At 41.9% G+C, this 16719-nt stretch overlaps 2 protein-coding genes and 1 pseudogene across 2 annotated transcripts; 2 read left to right on the forward strand and 1 right to left on the reverse strand.

The window, feature by feature from the left end:
- The first annotated feature begins 2977 nt into the window (after positions 1–2977).
- Positions 2978–4293, forward strand: LOC143597392 (metallothionein-like protein type 2). Its single transcript, XM_077075903.1, has 3 exons — positions 2978–3184; positions 3850–3924; positions 3996–4293. Exons 1-3 carry the CDS (start codon positions 3120–3122, stop codon positions 4087–4089), a joined length of 234 nt encoding a protein of 77 aa, XP_076932018.1. The 5' UTR covers positions 2978–3119; the 3' UTR covers positions 4090–4293.
- Positions 4294–5452: 1159 nt separating this feature from the next.
- On the forward strand, positions 5453–6016 carry LOC143597396 (CBL-interacting serine/threonine-protein kinase 4 pseudogene; annotated as a pseudogene).
- Positions 6017–7312: 1296 nt separating this feature from the next.
- Positions 7313–8513, reverse strand: LOC143597393 (outer envelope pore protein 16, chloroplastic-like). The gene is made up of 7 exons (XM_077075904.1): positions 8283–8513; positions 8162–8213; positions 8039–8070; positions 7918–7951; positions 7774–7841; positions 7518–7667; positions 7313–7482 (listed from the first exon to the last, which is right to left on the reverse strand). The coding sequence occupies exons 1-6, from the start codon at positions 8394–8396 to the stop codon at positions 7527–7529; spliced, it is 441 nt and encodes a 146-aa protein (XP_076932019.1). The 5' UTR covers positions 8397–8513; the 3' UTR covers positions 7313–7482; positions 7518–7526.
- Positions 8514–16719: the final 8206 nt, after the last annotated feature.

Genomic DNA, 16719 nt, shown 5'->3' on the forward strand with positions numbered 1-16719 from the left:
GGGAGCCTCGTCCGTTGTCTCTCTAACTGGGTATCGGTGAATCCCAGTGAGAGATTATTTACTGCACTTGCCCCAGCTCGGGTAACTGGGGTAGTGTTCGTAAATTTTACTGCACTTGCCCCGGTTTGGGTAACCGGGGTAGTGTTCGTAAAAACTGTATAGTCGCCGGTATTCCCCCCAATAGCTGGGGTTGTGGTTACCGGGGTTTCTTGGTCACTCGTTGGTTTTTGGACCGGAGTGACTTTAACCATCTTTCCAGAAGTTTTGAGAAAACTGAGAATTAAGTTCTAGCTTTTATGCACGGATGGCGCCAATGAAGAAACACTAATCGACCCCGGGCAGATTACGGATAATCTGGGGGCTAATAGATGTTTCCCACGAGAGGTTAGATCCGGCAAAGATGGTTCTTCTGATAACCTACAAAACAGACACCGTGAGCTCGTCACTGAGAAGGGGGGGTACCTCCTTGTGACCACCCTCCGGCGTGAGAATCAGACTAGGTTGCTCTTGAATATAAGTGTATATTAAGAGAATGACTAGAGCAGATATCAGGTAATATATCAAGATATGAGATATGAGATACGATGTAAGATAAGATGATACCATTCCAAGGTGTTGGAGTATTTATAGCCGAAGGTAGGTTTCCAAGAAGGTACAGCCGGCTGAATAGTGTTCCTGTTCTGCCAACTGTGGGCTACGCACATGCCATGCTGGTGGTTGGTGGGTAGGCAGCGGCTGATAGTGACCAGGCCGGCTGTGTACTATTCCTGTTCCACCAACTGCAGGCTATGCACATCCTCCGACAGGTTGGTGAGTAGGCAGCGGCTAATAGTGACATACAATACAAGAGCGTGCTGCTCGTCATACTGTTGTCAGTGAGCTGTCGTATCTTTGGTCAGATCTTTTGTCCATACCTCGTCAGGTACAGTACAAAAGATCCTCCAATATCGTACGGACTGGCTCATTTGGGCGGGAGTATTCCCGGCTTTGCTCATTCCTTCTTCAGGTGACATTACTGAATTATTATGAGAGTTAAGTGCCTTGTGCGTGTAGCCTTGCTGCGCGGGTAGCCTTCCCTGATGGCTTGTATCCGCAGCTGCGGGAACAGGCGGAGTACTTCACCATTGGGAGGCTTTTCCTGCGGGACCAGCTTGCGTACTGCGCGTAAGGACGTCACGTCTCTGAGCATGGTGGGTCCTGCGGATCCAGTTGGTCTCTGCGCAGACGTCCCTTAAATCTTGCGGGTTCAATCGCGCAGACGTCCGTTAAGGAGTCTTGCGGGTTCAACTGCGCAGACGTCCCTTTTCAAGGTGAGTCTTGCGGGTCTAACTGGGCTCTGCTGGGACCTACCTCTTCAATGGTAGATTTTTGTCTTGTTTTTACTTTTGATTTATATTATAACGTTTCTTCTTTTTTTTCCCTTTATTTTCGGGTATCAATACTAAAAAGTATATTTTCGGGTATCAATACTAAAAAGTATATTTAATCTAACTTTAATGCTTTTTTAAGTCACGTAATTTAGCATTATTTATCAGACATATTTAAGAGATCATTTAATTTTTAAATAGTTTACTTGAACGTACTTTTTTATAAAAGTTTAAACGTGTAAATTGGTATTCAACTTGTCACTCTATTATGTTGAAGTCTCATTGACCAAACATAGGTTATTTACAAAAAAATAAAATAAAAAAATATGATATACGCTATAATCTTTCATATAAGTTATAAAGTTAATTGCTTAGTTGGTCCATCTAGTTTGCAGATATTGTACCATTGGTCCTCCGTCCATAAGATTAATAATTGCACACTTGATCATATAGTTTATAACTTCTTAAAAACTCATGTGTTCTATGTGGTTAAATTTTTGAGAAAACTCTCAAAACAGGCTAGTTTAACCTTTTTTTAAAAAAAAATTCAAAAGGAGCTTAGGTTCACAAAAAACCCCAAAATAGCCTATTTTTCCGTCAGATTCGATGGAGTTTTCAACACCGTCTGACGGAATTTTTGGACCTTTAAAATCGCGCCACGTGTTAACGTATAAATAGATCCGACGAAATTCGTTAAAGAACCGTCGGATCCAACGGAATTTTTAATGGATTCGACATAATTCATCATATTTTACCTCTCAACTCCTGAACATTCAAAACCAACCTCCATCTCCATCTTTCTTATATTTCCATAAAATCAAACAAATCAATAGTGCAAATCGCTTAGTTTTTCAAGGAGAACGCAACTTTAATGTTCAATTTCACTTAAGAACTCAAAATCAAAACCCCCCGAATTGAACATATATGGTTCGATGCAGGGCCGACCATAAGGTGTGACCGAGTGGTCGACGTTTGCTATAGTAAACGATGGATATTTATGGTTTACTGTCGGTTTACTGGAGGCCCGTGAATGGATATTTATTTGTTTTGTTTTAATAGTGAGGGCAATATAGTTATTTTACATGATTTAACTGAAAAGTTTGTCGAAGTAAGCTAGTAAAGACCATCAATGTAACAAAAATTTAACAACCAACATCAAATGTGTGATTATTAAATGTTAAGGACCAACTATGCAAGATTTGTAACACACAAAAACCAACCAAACAATTAACTCTAAATTATCTATTTTTTCTTATAGAGAGATCTAACATCCCAAACTCGTTTCCATTAATCTATTACATAAGTTTATAAAATTAACGTTAGAATGAAATAACTGAAAGATAACCAACTAGTTTGATGATTTGATCTTGTAAAAAAGCTATTCGAATTTTCGATGATATTTTCCAACACAACAGTTTTTAATTCTGTTTTATTTATATAGTTTTTATCGTAAAACGTAACAAAACTTTAAACCTAGAAGATATGATTGCAAAGATTTAACTTTTGTACTTATCCAACAAGTTCAACAATAACGGCGACTTTATAGATGAAAAATCTCATGCGATATGTACAGGGAACTGAAGGTGACGTGGTGAACCACATCCATACACGTGTACGGTGAACAACCACTCAACACATCCTTTTTGCTTTATAAATAGAGGCCAATGATCACATCCATCAAACCACCATCAAGTCCGATCACAACCCAATATCTTCAATTCACACTTTTTATTTAACACTTTTAAGTAGATAATGTCTTGCTGCAACGGAAAGTGTGGCTGTGGCTCTAGCTGCTCTTGCGGCAGTGGTTGCAAGGGGTAAGTTGTATACAACTTTTAAATTTTGTATGATCATCAGCGTAACATGTATCCTTTTATTTTTTTTTGGTAGTTTCTTAGCCTTTCATTTAGCCTTTCATTTTTTTGGTAATTTCTTAAATCATCTCAAACACAAGTTTAAGTTCGTATCTTGATCAATCGATTTGCAGTCCATTAAGTACGCGCTTTTCAAAAAAAAGCTAATTAATCGAAACGTTTTAACAATTTATCACTTTGGCTGTTTTTAAGCACTAAATCGTACCATATATTAGATCAACAAAAGTTGAAATAAATGAGAAAGTTTTAAAAGAATTTCAGTTTTTACCTTTTAGTGTCAAATAACTTAAGAGTAGATGATCGATGGCATTAAGTCTTTTCTCATTTAAGAGGCTCGAGTTTGAGTCTTAGAAATTGAATATTCATTGAATTTTAGAAGTAGATTTTGTGGGTTTTATTTATCTTTTTTTTTCGCTCTAAAAGAAAAATCATAGAATTTACAAAAAGGAAAATCGTAATTACATTAAATCAGTTTAAATAATAATAATATGTGTGTATTATAATTGTTTATTTAAAACTACATGAATAGTTATCTTATTTTTATTGAAGCTAAAACATATTTTATTAATATTTTGGGAAATTCACCAACTTTATTTATGTTGTGTTAGATGCGGGATGTATCCGGACATCGAGGTCTCAAGCACCGCCACCATGATCGTCGACGGCGTTGCACCAAAGAAGATGTAAGTGTTCGGAACGATTCAATATGCATGATAAATGTGAAATTGTGCTAATTATGTATGGATGTATGCAGGTATGATGATGGGAGTGATACTAGCTTCGCAAGTGAAGGTGGACACGCCTGCAAGTGCGGAGCAAACTGCAAGTGTAATCCTTGCAACTGTTAGATCTAATAATGAATTAACATCAGTCTTTTGATTGTGTCTTATGTTTGAAAAATAAAAAGAACATAACCCCTTGTCATCGTACCTCAACCCACCTGTTTGGGTTGGGGTTCGGGTCTATGTTAGTTTTATGGCTACTATAAATGGTGGTTGCGTGTTAAAGTTTGTAGTATGATTATGGAGTGCTTTGTAAGTTTGTTGTGTTTATGGAGTGAGTTAATTTTATGAAACAAAAATAAATGGGCATGTGTTATGTTTGATTTATGAACCAGATAGGTACAAAGACACTAAAGTGGATACAATTTTATCCGTTTGGAATTATATGAACGAAAATGTCTCCACCATAGATCTCCCTGTCGGCCAACGATAGGGCTCATACCTACGTTTCCTCTTCGTTTTGACTTTAACCCATGAATTTCTTTTCAACTTTTCTTGTCCTTTAAATGATTTCTGTAGTTTAATGTTTAATGGTCCATAAGTGTCATTGGACTATCTGAAGTTGTCCATAAACGTGTCCAGGACATTCTATTCACTCGAAGAGCATACTCATCCCATTCTTCATCTCTATCTTTATAATTACATTAAAAACACTATATTTTTCTCTTCTGTTCAATTAAATAATATTATTTATATCTTTATCATTACAGTTTTCTCCCTCCTCTACTCACAACCAATTCAACAAATATTAAAAAATAAATAGGGGCAAACAATGTTCCCCAAATTTACAAAAAATCACTACATTTCTCTCTTCACGCTATAATTTACACTCACAATAACTCACAACCACACCCCATAATTTACAAACTCCCCACACATAATTATAGGGGATGGGATGAGAATGCTCTAATCATTCGTGCAATTTCTTTCTCTCTTTACAAAATCCTTACAAAAAACTAGCATTTTTAGAATTTCACTATTTTTTATCATCATTAATCATTATAAAATACTAGCATTTTTAATATTTCACTATTTTTTATCATCATTATTTATAAGGAAAATTGGTTTTAAATACTCCCAACTATGATGCGTTGGCAAATAACATGTCTACCTTTACACTTGGCTGGTGATGATTCAAACTAAAGAGGTATTTGTTTTTAACAGTCCGCGACTAACGGATTCATAACTCCGTTAGTATGATGCTGAGTTGGCCATCCTAGCTGTTAAAACCATCTGACATGGAACGCTTATGTGGCTGTGAACTCTTTATAAACATCAGGTGACATAATTGAACAAAATCATAACCCTAAAATCACCCAATTGAGCAACTGAAAAACCCTAAAATCACCAATTGAGTGGCCGTTCACTCATCGACGACTCATCCTTTGCCGTTAAAGTTATTGAAAAACCGTCCACTGCAGATCCATCAATGGAGCCACGTTTAGTCCGTGAAGTGGCCGCTATGCAGTGGCTGAATCACCTCAACATACTCAAACTACACGAGGTGTTAGCAACAAAAACGAAAATTTATCTGGTTATGGAGCTTGCCACTGGCTGTGAGCTGTTCACGCAGCTCGCACGCTACGGGCGGATGAAGGAAGCCATGACACGGCGGTTTTTTCAACAGATTGTGTCGACGCTGCATTTCTGTCACCAGAACGGCGTAGCTCACCGAGATTTGAAGCCACAAAATTTGCTCATGGATGAGAATAGTAATTTGGAGATATCCGATTTCGGATTGTCGGCGTTGCCTGAGTCGTGTAAAGATGGGCTTTTATACACGACGTGTGGGACTCCGACGTACACTTCGCCGAAGATTGTTTGTAGGAAAGGGTATAACAGCTTGGATTCTTCAGTTGCTCAATTGGGTGATTTTAGGGTTCTTCAGTTGCTCAACTGGGTGATTTTGGGTTATGATTTTGTTCAATTATGTTTCCTGATGTTTATAAAGAGTTCACAGCCACATAAGCGTTCCATGTCAGATGGTTTTTAATAGCTAGGAGGGCCAACTCAAGATCACACTAACGGAGTTATGAATCCGTTAGTCGCGGACTGTTAAAAACAAATACCTCTTTAGTTTGGACCATCACCAGCCAAGTGTAAAGTTAGGCCTGTTATTTGCCAACACATTATAGTTTGGAGTATTTAAAACCAATTTTCCTATTTATAAAAGTATATTTACAATTTCATTGTAGAAACAATACTTTGTTCTTAAGTAATAATTATATAAATTAAGGCATTTAATAAAAGAAATAAACATAATGTTAAAAGTACATAATTTCAAAATTAAATCATTAACACTTACTCATTATTTAACCTAATACTACAATCAAAATGATTTAAAAGTTATCAAGAAAAAATGGAGTGTAAAAGTCAATAAAGTAAACGAGTGATGTAGATTGTAGAGGTTTCGTATTTCACGGTGGAAACATGAGTTGATGATCGAGGACAAATTCCAACCCTTAGGCAACCAGTAGTGGGCGTTTTCTTGGGGCGAAATCTGGCGAAACCAGGAGACAACACCTGCGCGATTTGTGGAGCGATAAGAGGGGGTGCCAACTTCTTCTTGCCTGCTTCCCTTATAATTTTATTATTATTATAATTGATTTGAGATATATATATGTGTGTAGACTACAACACCATTACACCCTAAAAACAAATTCTTACCCTTGGCTGACTGGGCGCCACATGGCGTAATTCGCCCAATTTGTAGCCCCTACATTACGCATAGCCTTAGGCTATGGGTAAATTCTCATATCAACAATATCATAATTCGTTGTTACGTTTAGCGGGTATTAAGTGCACGGAACTGTTTTTGACTCCAACATGTAATCCGAATGATACGAACAATAAGCGCCTCGTTACCTGAGTGGTGCGGAATACATGATCCAAAAATGTGTGGTCATCCGTTTATATTGTTAATGAATGTACACAAACAAACACAAATACAAGCATTTTTTAACAAACAAACACAAACAAGAAAACTATGTTTGTTTAGTCGTTTGTGTTCGATTGCTTCGAGATGGATCTATGTAATAAAATCAAATAAATAGGTTTAACCGCTGTATTTTGTTCTTTGCAAAAACAAATGAACTTTCAGGTTAACGAGTTGTATAGGAGTCAACCCATAAAAGCTTGTGCCGTCTTTAGATTCATGTGTCTGCCGCATTATCAGGCTCGTGTTGAGTCTGACCACCCTAAAAACATTAATAATATTGATTTTCATCTTATTGTTGCCATTACTCAACTTGAGTAATTATTTAGAAACAGTACGAGCTACTAAACCACATTTTCCATCAAACATCACATTGTTATTAGTTTATTAAGTAAGATCGTGTAAACAAACTAATCATTGACTACTTTTAGCAGCAACTAAGAATATCACACATTTGTTACTTAAATAATGAAATATACTTTCAGTTTTGTAACAAACTTTGCATTCTTCTATAGAAACTTCACCTTAAAATTTTTGCATTCTTCTATAGAAACTTCACCTTAAAATTTTAGGTGAGATAACTGATGAACTCAGCAGCAGTTGCAACTGCACCTCCTGTGATGGCATCCATTATGATCTTCTCGCTTTTGTTGCTGCTGACTGCTGATACGAGCGCTCCGGTCACCGCACCACCGATCATCGCGTTTTTCTGTATAATCAAAAACACCAATCGCATGACTTATACAACCAATCTGGTCCAACCAATCTGGCCAGTGAACCCAGTAAGACCGATTATAAAAACATTTAACATTTACCCAATCGCTAGTGCCGCGTACTCTCTCAACGCCGTACTCCATTCCAACATATACCCCAGCTATAGTTCCTGTTAAGGTAGTAATATTAATTTTCAACCTTAATTAAAAATAACCAAAGTGGTGTGTTGTATTATGAAAACTTACCCCAATAAGCACCTTCTTTACACATCTTTTTTAACTGCCATAACAATAGTTGTTAACTCTTCTAGTTTTCACCAAATATCTGTATCTATAACCCAATAAAACAGAGATATAATGATCTTACCGAGCTCTCCAAGTTACGTTTTGAAACACTCCCTAAAATATTAAAAATTTGAAATCATTAAATACAACCAAATATTAATTAACTTATTTAAATCAAAATAATATTCGTGATAAGTAACAAAACCTCGTTTGACCATGTGGTAAGTCTCCTCGGCAGCCACTTTAGCAGCTGAAACCTGAAACATTAACAATCACAAATCAAAAATGAAAACACATAATTGAGAAAGTAAGAAGAATGAACAAACTGTTCCGATCTTGAAGAAGCCATCGACGGTGTGATTAAGAAGAGGGTTTCCCATATCGACCAAGACTTCAACTTTGGGAGATGAAATGGAACCCATGAAGCTCTTCTTCGGCATCTTCGAGTATTTATTTGTTTTGAGTTATCTTGTAGTTGCAGTAGAGTATTTAATTGATCGGTGTGCCTTTGATTGTTTTTGCAGTATCAAGAGACTTATTTTATTTAATTGATTGATTGATCAAATTTGTCACTTACCCATGTGACTTGTGAGCCACAAAATTATGCACTTTATTAGCTGTGTAAAATTGCACACTTTACGTGATCCGCTTTTAAATTGCTTCGAATCTAGATGGTGAATCTGATAAAAAAAATGTAGATATTCAAAGAATTAGTTTTCGGTAACAGTGAATAAATGTCCGAAATTACCATTTAGACCATACTGCCAATGGGTTAACGCCCCATACCACATCTGAAGAGGTAGGTTCTCGCAAAGTCCAGTTGGACCCACAAGATTCACCTTGAAGAGGTACGTCCACGCAAAGACCAACTGGATCTGCATGACCCACCATGCTCAGAGAGATGAAGACCTTACACGCAGTTAGCCAGCTGTCCCCGCAGGAAATCCTCCCTTGGTACAGTACCCTGCCTGTTCCCGCAGCTGTGGGTACAAGCCAAGAAGGAAGGCTACCCGCACTAACAGTAAGGCTACACGCATAAGACACTAACTCTTAATACTTCAGTAATGTCACCTGATGAAGGAATGAGCAGGGCGGGAATATTCCCGCCCAAAAGAGCCAGTCCGTACGCTTCTAGAAGATCTTTTGTACTATACCTACCAAGGTATGGACAAATAGACAAGATCTGACAAAAGCAACCCATGAACCAATCACAGGGTGACAGCTCACTGACAATAGTACAAGGAGGAGCACGCTCCAGTACAAAATGTCACTATCAGCCGCTGCCTACCCACCAACTCCCATCATGGCACGAACGTAGCCCATAGTTGGTGGAAAAGGAATATTATATACAGCTGGCCGTACCTGCTTGGAAACCTACCTTCGGCTATAAATACTCCAACACCCTGGAACGGTATCATCATCTTCTCTCTAGCTATTTCTCTCTATATACACTTATATTTAGAGCAACCTAGACTGATTCTCACGTCGGAGGGTGGTCACAAGGAGGAACCCCCCCTCCTCAGTGACGAGCTTACGGTGTCTGTTTTGCAGGTTGAGAAGAATAGCCATCTTTGCCGGACCTAACCCTCATGGGAAACATCTACTTAACCCTAAGATAATCCTTAATCTGTCGGGGTCACTTAGTGTTTCTTCATTGGCGCCATCCGTGCATTAAGCTAGAACTTACTCTTCTTTTTCTCAGTTTTTTCAAACTTCTGGAAAGATGGTTAAGGTTACTCCGATGCCAAAGCCACCGGGTAACCAAGAAACTCCGGTAACCACAACCCCAGCTAATGAGGGGAACACCGGTGAATACACGATTGTTACGAACACTACCCCGGTTACCCAAGCCAGGGCAAGTGCAGTAAACAATCCTCTCCTGGGATTCATTGATACCAAGTTGGGGAAACAACAGACGAGACTTCCCCGACAAACACCAGAACAAGTTAATGCTTGGGCGGAAGCACGTCAGAAAGAATTTCAAGCCGAGTTGGACGAACGTTTACGTTCAATCCAACAGGCCAATGACAAATTCGGAAGCACTCGACAACAGCTCAACATGAGCAATGATTGCGAGTATGTGGATGATGAAGATTGGGAAGAATCTGACAGTGACGCAAACCCACGTCATAAGGCGAAAGGGAAGCGTAAAGAAGCAGACTTCCACTCGAGAAGAAATTTCGAAGAAACTTTCAAACCAAAGAACACGGGGGGAAACCCACGTGACTTCTCCAAAACTTTCAGACCAACTGTTGCGAATGCGGGAACGTCCAAATTTGCAAGGGACATTGCGGAAGCAATCGCTCCAAAGAGTGCCAACAGATGTCCAACATAGGCACTTACGATGGCATATCTGACCCGGACGATCACATGAACAGATTTATAGCGGGGGCAACCGTCAGTAATTGGACGGAACCCACATGGTGTTACATGTTCCAAATGACGCTCGTCGGGGCAGCCAGAGCGTGGCTTGATCGTCTACCGGTCCACCACATCTACGATTGGGCAGACTTCCAGCACAAATTCAGCCAGCACTTCAGTCAACAAAGAAAATATACTGAAGAGCAATGGACGATTCTCAACTGCATCCGAGAAGAAGACGAATCTTTGCTAGACTTCATCACTCGCTTCAACTCAAAGAAGCTAAGTCTGGGCACTATTAGCGAAGATCTTGTTCGCGCCGCTTTCATCCAGGGCGCTGAGTACCCAGAGCTCATCCGCACGTTGACAGGTAAAGACGGCATGCCACCCACATGGGATGCCATCATGAAGGCAGCTAAACGCTTTGCCGAAACGGAGAAGCAACTGGGTAGAAATCTTCCCCAGAACACAAACCTCTACACCCAGAGAACAAGAGAAAATAACGTCCGTACCGCCCGACAAAACAAAAAGAGGAAGCTTGGTATTTGGCAGTCAAGGGTAAACTTTGACACCTCATCCAGCTCTCGCCCTCTCTTAGGCGGAAGGGACAACATGCAGTCGTCGAACCGGAATCCCAGATTGACACCACTCACCAAAAGCGTCACCGAGATATTTGCCACCGAGAAACTCCCATGGCCAAAGGCTCCAATAATCCGACAGCGTCAAAACGCTGATCAGAGCAAATCCTGTGACTTCCACGGGAAAAAAGGCCACACCACGGAGGAATGCACATCCTTGAAGGATGTCGTAGAAACATTCGTCAAAGATGGGAAACTTACACACCTCGTGGCGTCAATCAAGAACGGAGGGAGGAAAGACAATCGGTACAAGGGCAATGGACGGAAGCCCGTCAATATCAGCATTCACATGGTTCATGGCAACATCAGAGAAAGAAAACGATGAACAACAGAGCCAAGTGCGTGGAAGGAAGCAGAAGTGCGCTTCCCGCGTGTGCCAGGGGGGGCCAACAAAGAAGGCCCCATAGTCATCAAAAGCCAGCTGGGGCACTACATCACCTCCCGCACCCTTGCTGATAATGGCGCTTCATCAACGATCATGTATAGGCAGTTCTTCGACAAGCTAGACGACGAAGACAAAGAACGCCTAGAAACAGTTTACGCCTCGATGGAAGGGTTCGACGGCAGCACAAACACCCCCTTGGGAATCCTATCTTTCCCCGTCACTCTCACGGACGGGAAGTACTCCCGCACAGAAGACGTGGACTTCGTTGTAATGAGGAAGCCACACCACACATACGACATTCTCTTCGGGAGAGATGGGATGGCAAGATTTAATGCCGTGGTGTCTTCGGTCCATGGTATGATGGGATGGCCAACAGCTGAGGGCGTCGCTATGATCACGGGCATTCCCCAGGTATGCATCGCATCTGTCTCATCTAAACCCAAACCAAAAATGGCTAAACCAACCACCTCTGAGCCAGAAGAATGGGCCTTCAATGGCAAATACCCTGACCAGGCCGTTACCATTGGCCCAACGATCACTAATCCCACACGCACCCTACTCAAACGCTTGTTGCAAAAAAATGCCGACATCTTCGCGTGGACACCAGCTGACATGACTAGTGTACCTCGAAGTAAGGCTGAGCATAAGCTCAAGTGTGACCCGGAGTTTGCGCCGGTCATACAAAAGCGTCGCGTAATGGGTGCTGAGCAGGCTAACGCGTGTAGAACCCAAGTCAAGGAACTCCTTGACGCAGGCATCGTACGCGTTAGTAAATATCAAACATGGGTTGCAAATCCCGTCATGGTACCAAAATCCAACAAACAATGGCGCATGTGCATAGATTTTAAAGACCTAAACAAAGCATGCCCCAAGGATTGTTACCCGTTACCCGAAATTGACCTCAAGGTAGATTCATTAGCACCGTTTCGCCTTAAATGCTTCCTTGATGCGTATAAAGGGTACCATCAAATCCACATGGCTGTTGACGATCAGGATAAAACCGCATTTCGGACGCCCGATGGCACATTTTGTTACCAAATGATGTCATTCGAACTAAAGAATGCCGGATCCACATACCAACGCCTGATGGACAAAGAGTTTCATGCCCAAATCGGGAGGAACTTGGAATTTTACATGGATGACTTGGTCATCAAAAGCCTCGAGCCAGAGGCGATGTTGAAAGACACCGAAGAAACTTTCAACACGCTCAGAAAGATAAACATGAAGCTCAACCCGAGCAAGTGTTCCTTTGGGATGGAAGATGGGAAGTTCTTAGGAGTCATCGTTACCAAAGATGGCTTCAGAGCGAACCCCGAAAAGGTTGAAGACATTATGAAAATGGAATCACCTACTACCATCAAACAGGCTCAGACACTGAATGGACGACTAGTCACACTTAACCGCTTTTTGGCAAACCATGCGGAAAGGTCGTTCCCATTCGTGTCAACATTGAGAAATTGTTTGAAGAAAACGCACTTCAGCTGGACACCAGAAGTGGAAGCAGCCTTTCAAGAGATTCGGTCACGCTTGATCGAACTCCCAACACTCACAACACCAGAAGTGGGGGAGGAATTAATTCTCTACCTCTCCACCACAGACAGAGCAACTGGGGCAGTCTTACTAGTAGAACGAAAGGGCATCCAGATGCCCATCTACTATGTATGCCGCGTCTTAACAGACGTGGAAACCCGGTACTCCACCCTGGAAAAATTAGTCTTAGCGCTTGTATAGGCTTCACGCAGGCTAAGACGATATTTCCAAGGCCACCCAATCACCATTCTCACCAACTTCAAACTTGCAAACGTTCTAGGCAAACCTGAGTTGTCAGGGCGCCTAGCCAAATGGGCAATTGAGTTGGGAGAATACGCGATAAAGTACAAGCCAAGACCAGCCATAAAAGGCCAGGTCTTGGCCGACTTTATTGCAGAAGTCCCCGCTTCGCGGGAAAAAGAGTGCCAGGAAGAGGCTCAACCCTCTCCAACACAAGACATTAATGATGTCTGGCGACTCTATACTGATGGAGCAGCCAACAACTAGGGTTCAGGCGCAGGGTTGAAACTAACTAACCCAGCAGGCCAAGAATACACTTACGCTATTCGGCTGGATTTCCCAAGTACGAATAACGAAGCGGAGTACGAAGCATTCTTGGCCGGATTAAGAATTGCGCGTAAGATGGGGGTGAAAAACTTGGAAGCCCACGTGGATTCCATGCTAGTAGCTAAACAGATAAACAGGACATACACGGCCGTGAACGACACAATGGCCCTTTACCTCGCACAAGCAAAAACCCTTATGCGCGATTTCAACGATTGCAAAGTTGTGCACATCAAGCGAAGCGAAAACAAATCTGCGGATGCGCTAAGCAAGCTTGCATCGTTAGCCTTCACCCACTTGGGAAAGGACATCCGCGTTGAACTTCTTGGAGCACCATCAGTCCCGCACAAGGAAATTTGTGTCATCCAAACCGACACGGAAACATGGATGACGCCAATCATAAATTACCTTGCGACGGGTGTACTACCAGAGTCAAAGACACAGGCAAGAAAGGTACGCTGTAAATCACTGAACTATCAACTTGTTGATGACATACTTTACAGGCGTAATTTTCTTGGCCCACTCCTCAGATGCGTTGACGACCAAGATGCCGACTACCTCCTAAAGGAAGTACACGAAGGCATCTGTGGAGTACACGCAGGTCCACGCGCAGTTGTAGCTAAGCTAAACAACGCGGGATACTTTTGGCCGGGGATGCACACGGATGCGCTGGCCTACATCAGAAAATGTAGGTCATGCCAGCTCTACGCACCCAACACGCATCGCCCGAAGAACGAACTTGTTACAGTCACTTCTTCATGGCCATTCCAGACGTGGGCCATCGATGTTACAGGCCCATTTCCCACAGCAGCAGGGAACGTTCAGTTCCTAGTGGTAGCCATCGACTACTTCACCAAGTGGATAGAAGCAAAACCCCTAGCCCAAACAACCGCAAAACATATCAAAAAATTTATTTGGGAGTTTATTATTTGTCGTTTTGGACTTCCACAGAATTTGGTGAGCGATAACGGCACCAACTTTGCTGACCAGAAGCTACAAAAGTGGCTGAAAGAGCTTCAAATCACCCACACCTTTACCTCAGTGGCACACCCGCAGGGTAATGGTGAGGTGGAAAGAGCAAACAAGAGCATCGTCGACGGCATAAAGAAAAGACTCTTGGAGCATAGATCCGGCTGGGTGGACGAAGTTCCACATGTCCTTTGGGCAAACAGAACGCTGAAAAAAGCAAGCACAGGCGAAACCCCATTCAGCCTCACCTATGGCACTGAAGCCATGGTTCCAATCGAGATTGGTCAACCCTCACCAAAAGTCATAACTCAACCAGAAGACAATGATGCGGAAAGACGGTTAGACCTTATGCTGACCGAAGAGCGCAGAGACTTAGCCGCAGCGCGTGAAGAGAACTACAAGCGACAAATGCAAAAGCACTACAACACGCGGGTGAAACTCTGCAACTTCAATGTCGGAGACTACATACTGCGTAACAACGAGGCTTCGAACCAGGAGCGCCCAGGAAAGCTGGCCCCGGTCTGGGAAGGGCCATACATTATTAAAGAAGTTCTAGGAAAGGGCGCATACGGGCTCGAAAGGCTCGATGGCACCCCCATCCCAAGAACATGGAATGGAGCTCAATTACGCAGATGCTACATGTAGATCAATTCCAAACTTGTAACGAACAGGCCTAGAGCCACTTCTAATGGAAATGATTCTCCTTCACATTGACGCTGATAGCCTTACCTTTATACTTATGATCTGACCACACTGATATGCCGGTATTCACCGCATAAATAAGTGAGGAAGTAAGTCGTTGCGTGTGGAAAGCGGCACAACCCGCATAAACACAAATAAACAGTAAAAATTTCTAAGGAAAAGATGAGGAAAACCGTCACGCATGTCAGATATAGATGAAGTTTGGTCATCCCACTAAGTGAAAGTGACGGTCCTACCCGCACAATCATGATAGAGGAAACAGAACATTAACCTATTATCTGACACGCGTCGAAAAGTTAACTTATTCAAAACACTTACAAAATTGCTAAACTAAAATATGCATGAGCAAATCATATAATGTTTATAAGGCAAGGCATTAACAAAACATTTATATTCACGATAAAAACTGTTCAAACATTACAAAATGTATAGGTGTCTACCCGCCTACAAAAAGTGCAAATCTATCCTAACGGCTTGGAGGAATCTCAAGATTCAGGCTTCGGGACCACTCCCTCCAAACCCACTTGAACCTGCACCATCAGTTGGTTGCGGCTGTTCAAGGAAAGCTTTGAGAACAGCTAGCCCGTCATCAGCAGCAGCAACTTCATTCACCTTTTCCACGACCGGATGAGAGAAAGCAGCATACTAGTTCACAGCTCGGTCATAGGCAGCCTCAGTATCAACATCGTGTAGAGGAAATCTGGAAGGCGAGATGCCTTTCTCTGCAAATCCTAGGCCAAGTAAGAAATCGACTTTCTCTCCATCCTCATGAGAAGCGTTGAGGGCTGTGCTCATGGCATCATCATAGGATGTGTTCGCGAAAATCCGATGCACAACCTACAAAAAAAAAAAAAACTTTTCTAATGTGACACCCGGTAATTTCCCAATCCCATAAACCAAGTAATCAACCTAATTATTAGGTGATTGTGAATGTTATGCGCGCCATGTTATGATCAGCGCGGGCATATGTTATATGCGCCATGCGCGGATGCGATGCGCGCCATGTTATGATCAGCGCGGGCATATGTTATATGCGCCATGCGCGGATGCGATGCGCGCCATGTTATGATCAGCGCGGGCATATGTTATATGCGCCATGCGCGGATGCGATGCGCGCCATGTTATGATCAGCGCGGGCATATGTTATATGCGCCACGCGCACAGGTTTTTGTTGTGTTTTCATGACAACTTAATTTTATGTCGTTTCTGTCTAATGGGTTGCATACCTCTTCAATGATCAATAAGTAAAACTATGTTCAAACAATATCCTAATTTCCTAATTAAGACCCAAATCATTTATGCGCGCGCGGAAAAAGGGAACTAACCCCCCCGCATGGCGGGAACATTGAGAGCTAGTTTGTTTGAAGCTCCAAGATGGAATTGACTTCAACATAACTGATCACTATGTTGAAATACCAAGACCTCATGGAGAATCTACAAATGAAACTAAACGTCCCTGACTACGAGAAGGTTACGCACCTACCCGCATCAAATAAAAAGGAGTTATGTGCGACACCTGCGGGAAGAATCCCCGCGGGACACCTTAAAACTAAACCCTTTACGCATGAACGTCTGCACAGAAACCAACCACCTTTTCGCTTAAATCCAAAAGTT

Source organism: Bidens hawaiensis, unplaced genomic scaffold (assembly GCF_021521415.1).
Source record: "Bidens hawaiensis isolate Kalapana, Puna unplaced genomic scaffold, B.hawaiensis_p1.1 tig00048220_1, whole genome shotgun sequence".
In the NCBI taxonomy this organism is placed as follows: Eukaryota; Viridiplantae; Streptophyta; class Magnoliopsida; order Asterales; family Asteraceae; genus Bidens; species Bidens hawaiensis.

Bases quoted from the DNA above. Each gene is read 5' to 3' on its own strand.
- LOC143597392 (XM_077075903.1), top strand. From the start codon at position 3,120: ATGTCTTGCTGCAACGGAAAGTGTGGCTGTGGCTCTAGCTGCTCTTGC. The intron at 3,185-3,849 runs GTAAGTTGTATA...ATGTTGTGTTAG, and splicing joins TGCGGCAGTGGTTGCAAGGG to ATGCGGGATGTATCCGGACA. The intron at 3,925-3,995 runs GTAAGTGTTCGG...GGATGTATGCAG, and splicing joins GGCGTTGCACCAAAGAAGAT to GTATGATGATGGGAGTGATA.
- LOC143597393 (XM_077075904.1), bottom strand. From the start codon at position 8,396: ATGCCGAAGAAGAGCTTCATGGGTTCCATTTCATCTCCCAAAGTTGAA. The intron at 8,214-8,282 runs GTTTGTTCATTC...TTAATGTTTCAG, and splicing joins GCTTCTTCAAGATCGGAACA to GTTTCAGCTGCTAAAGTGGC. The intron at 7,842-7,917 runs GTAAGTTTTCAT...CTACCTTAACAG, and splicing joins TAAAGAAGGTGCTTATTGGG to GAACTATAGCTGGGGTATAT.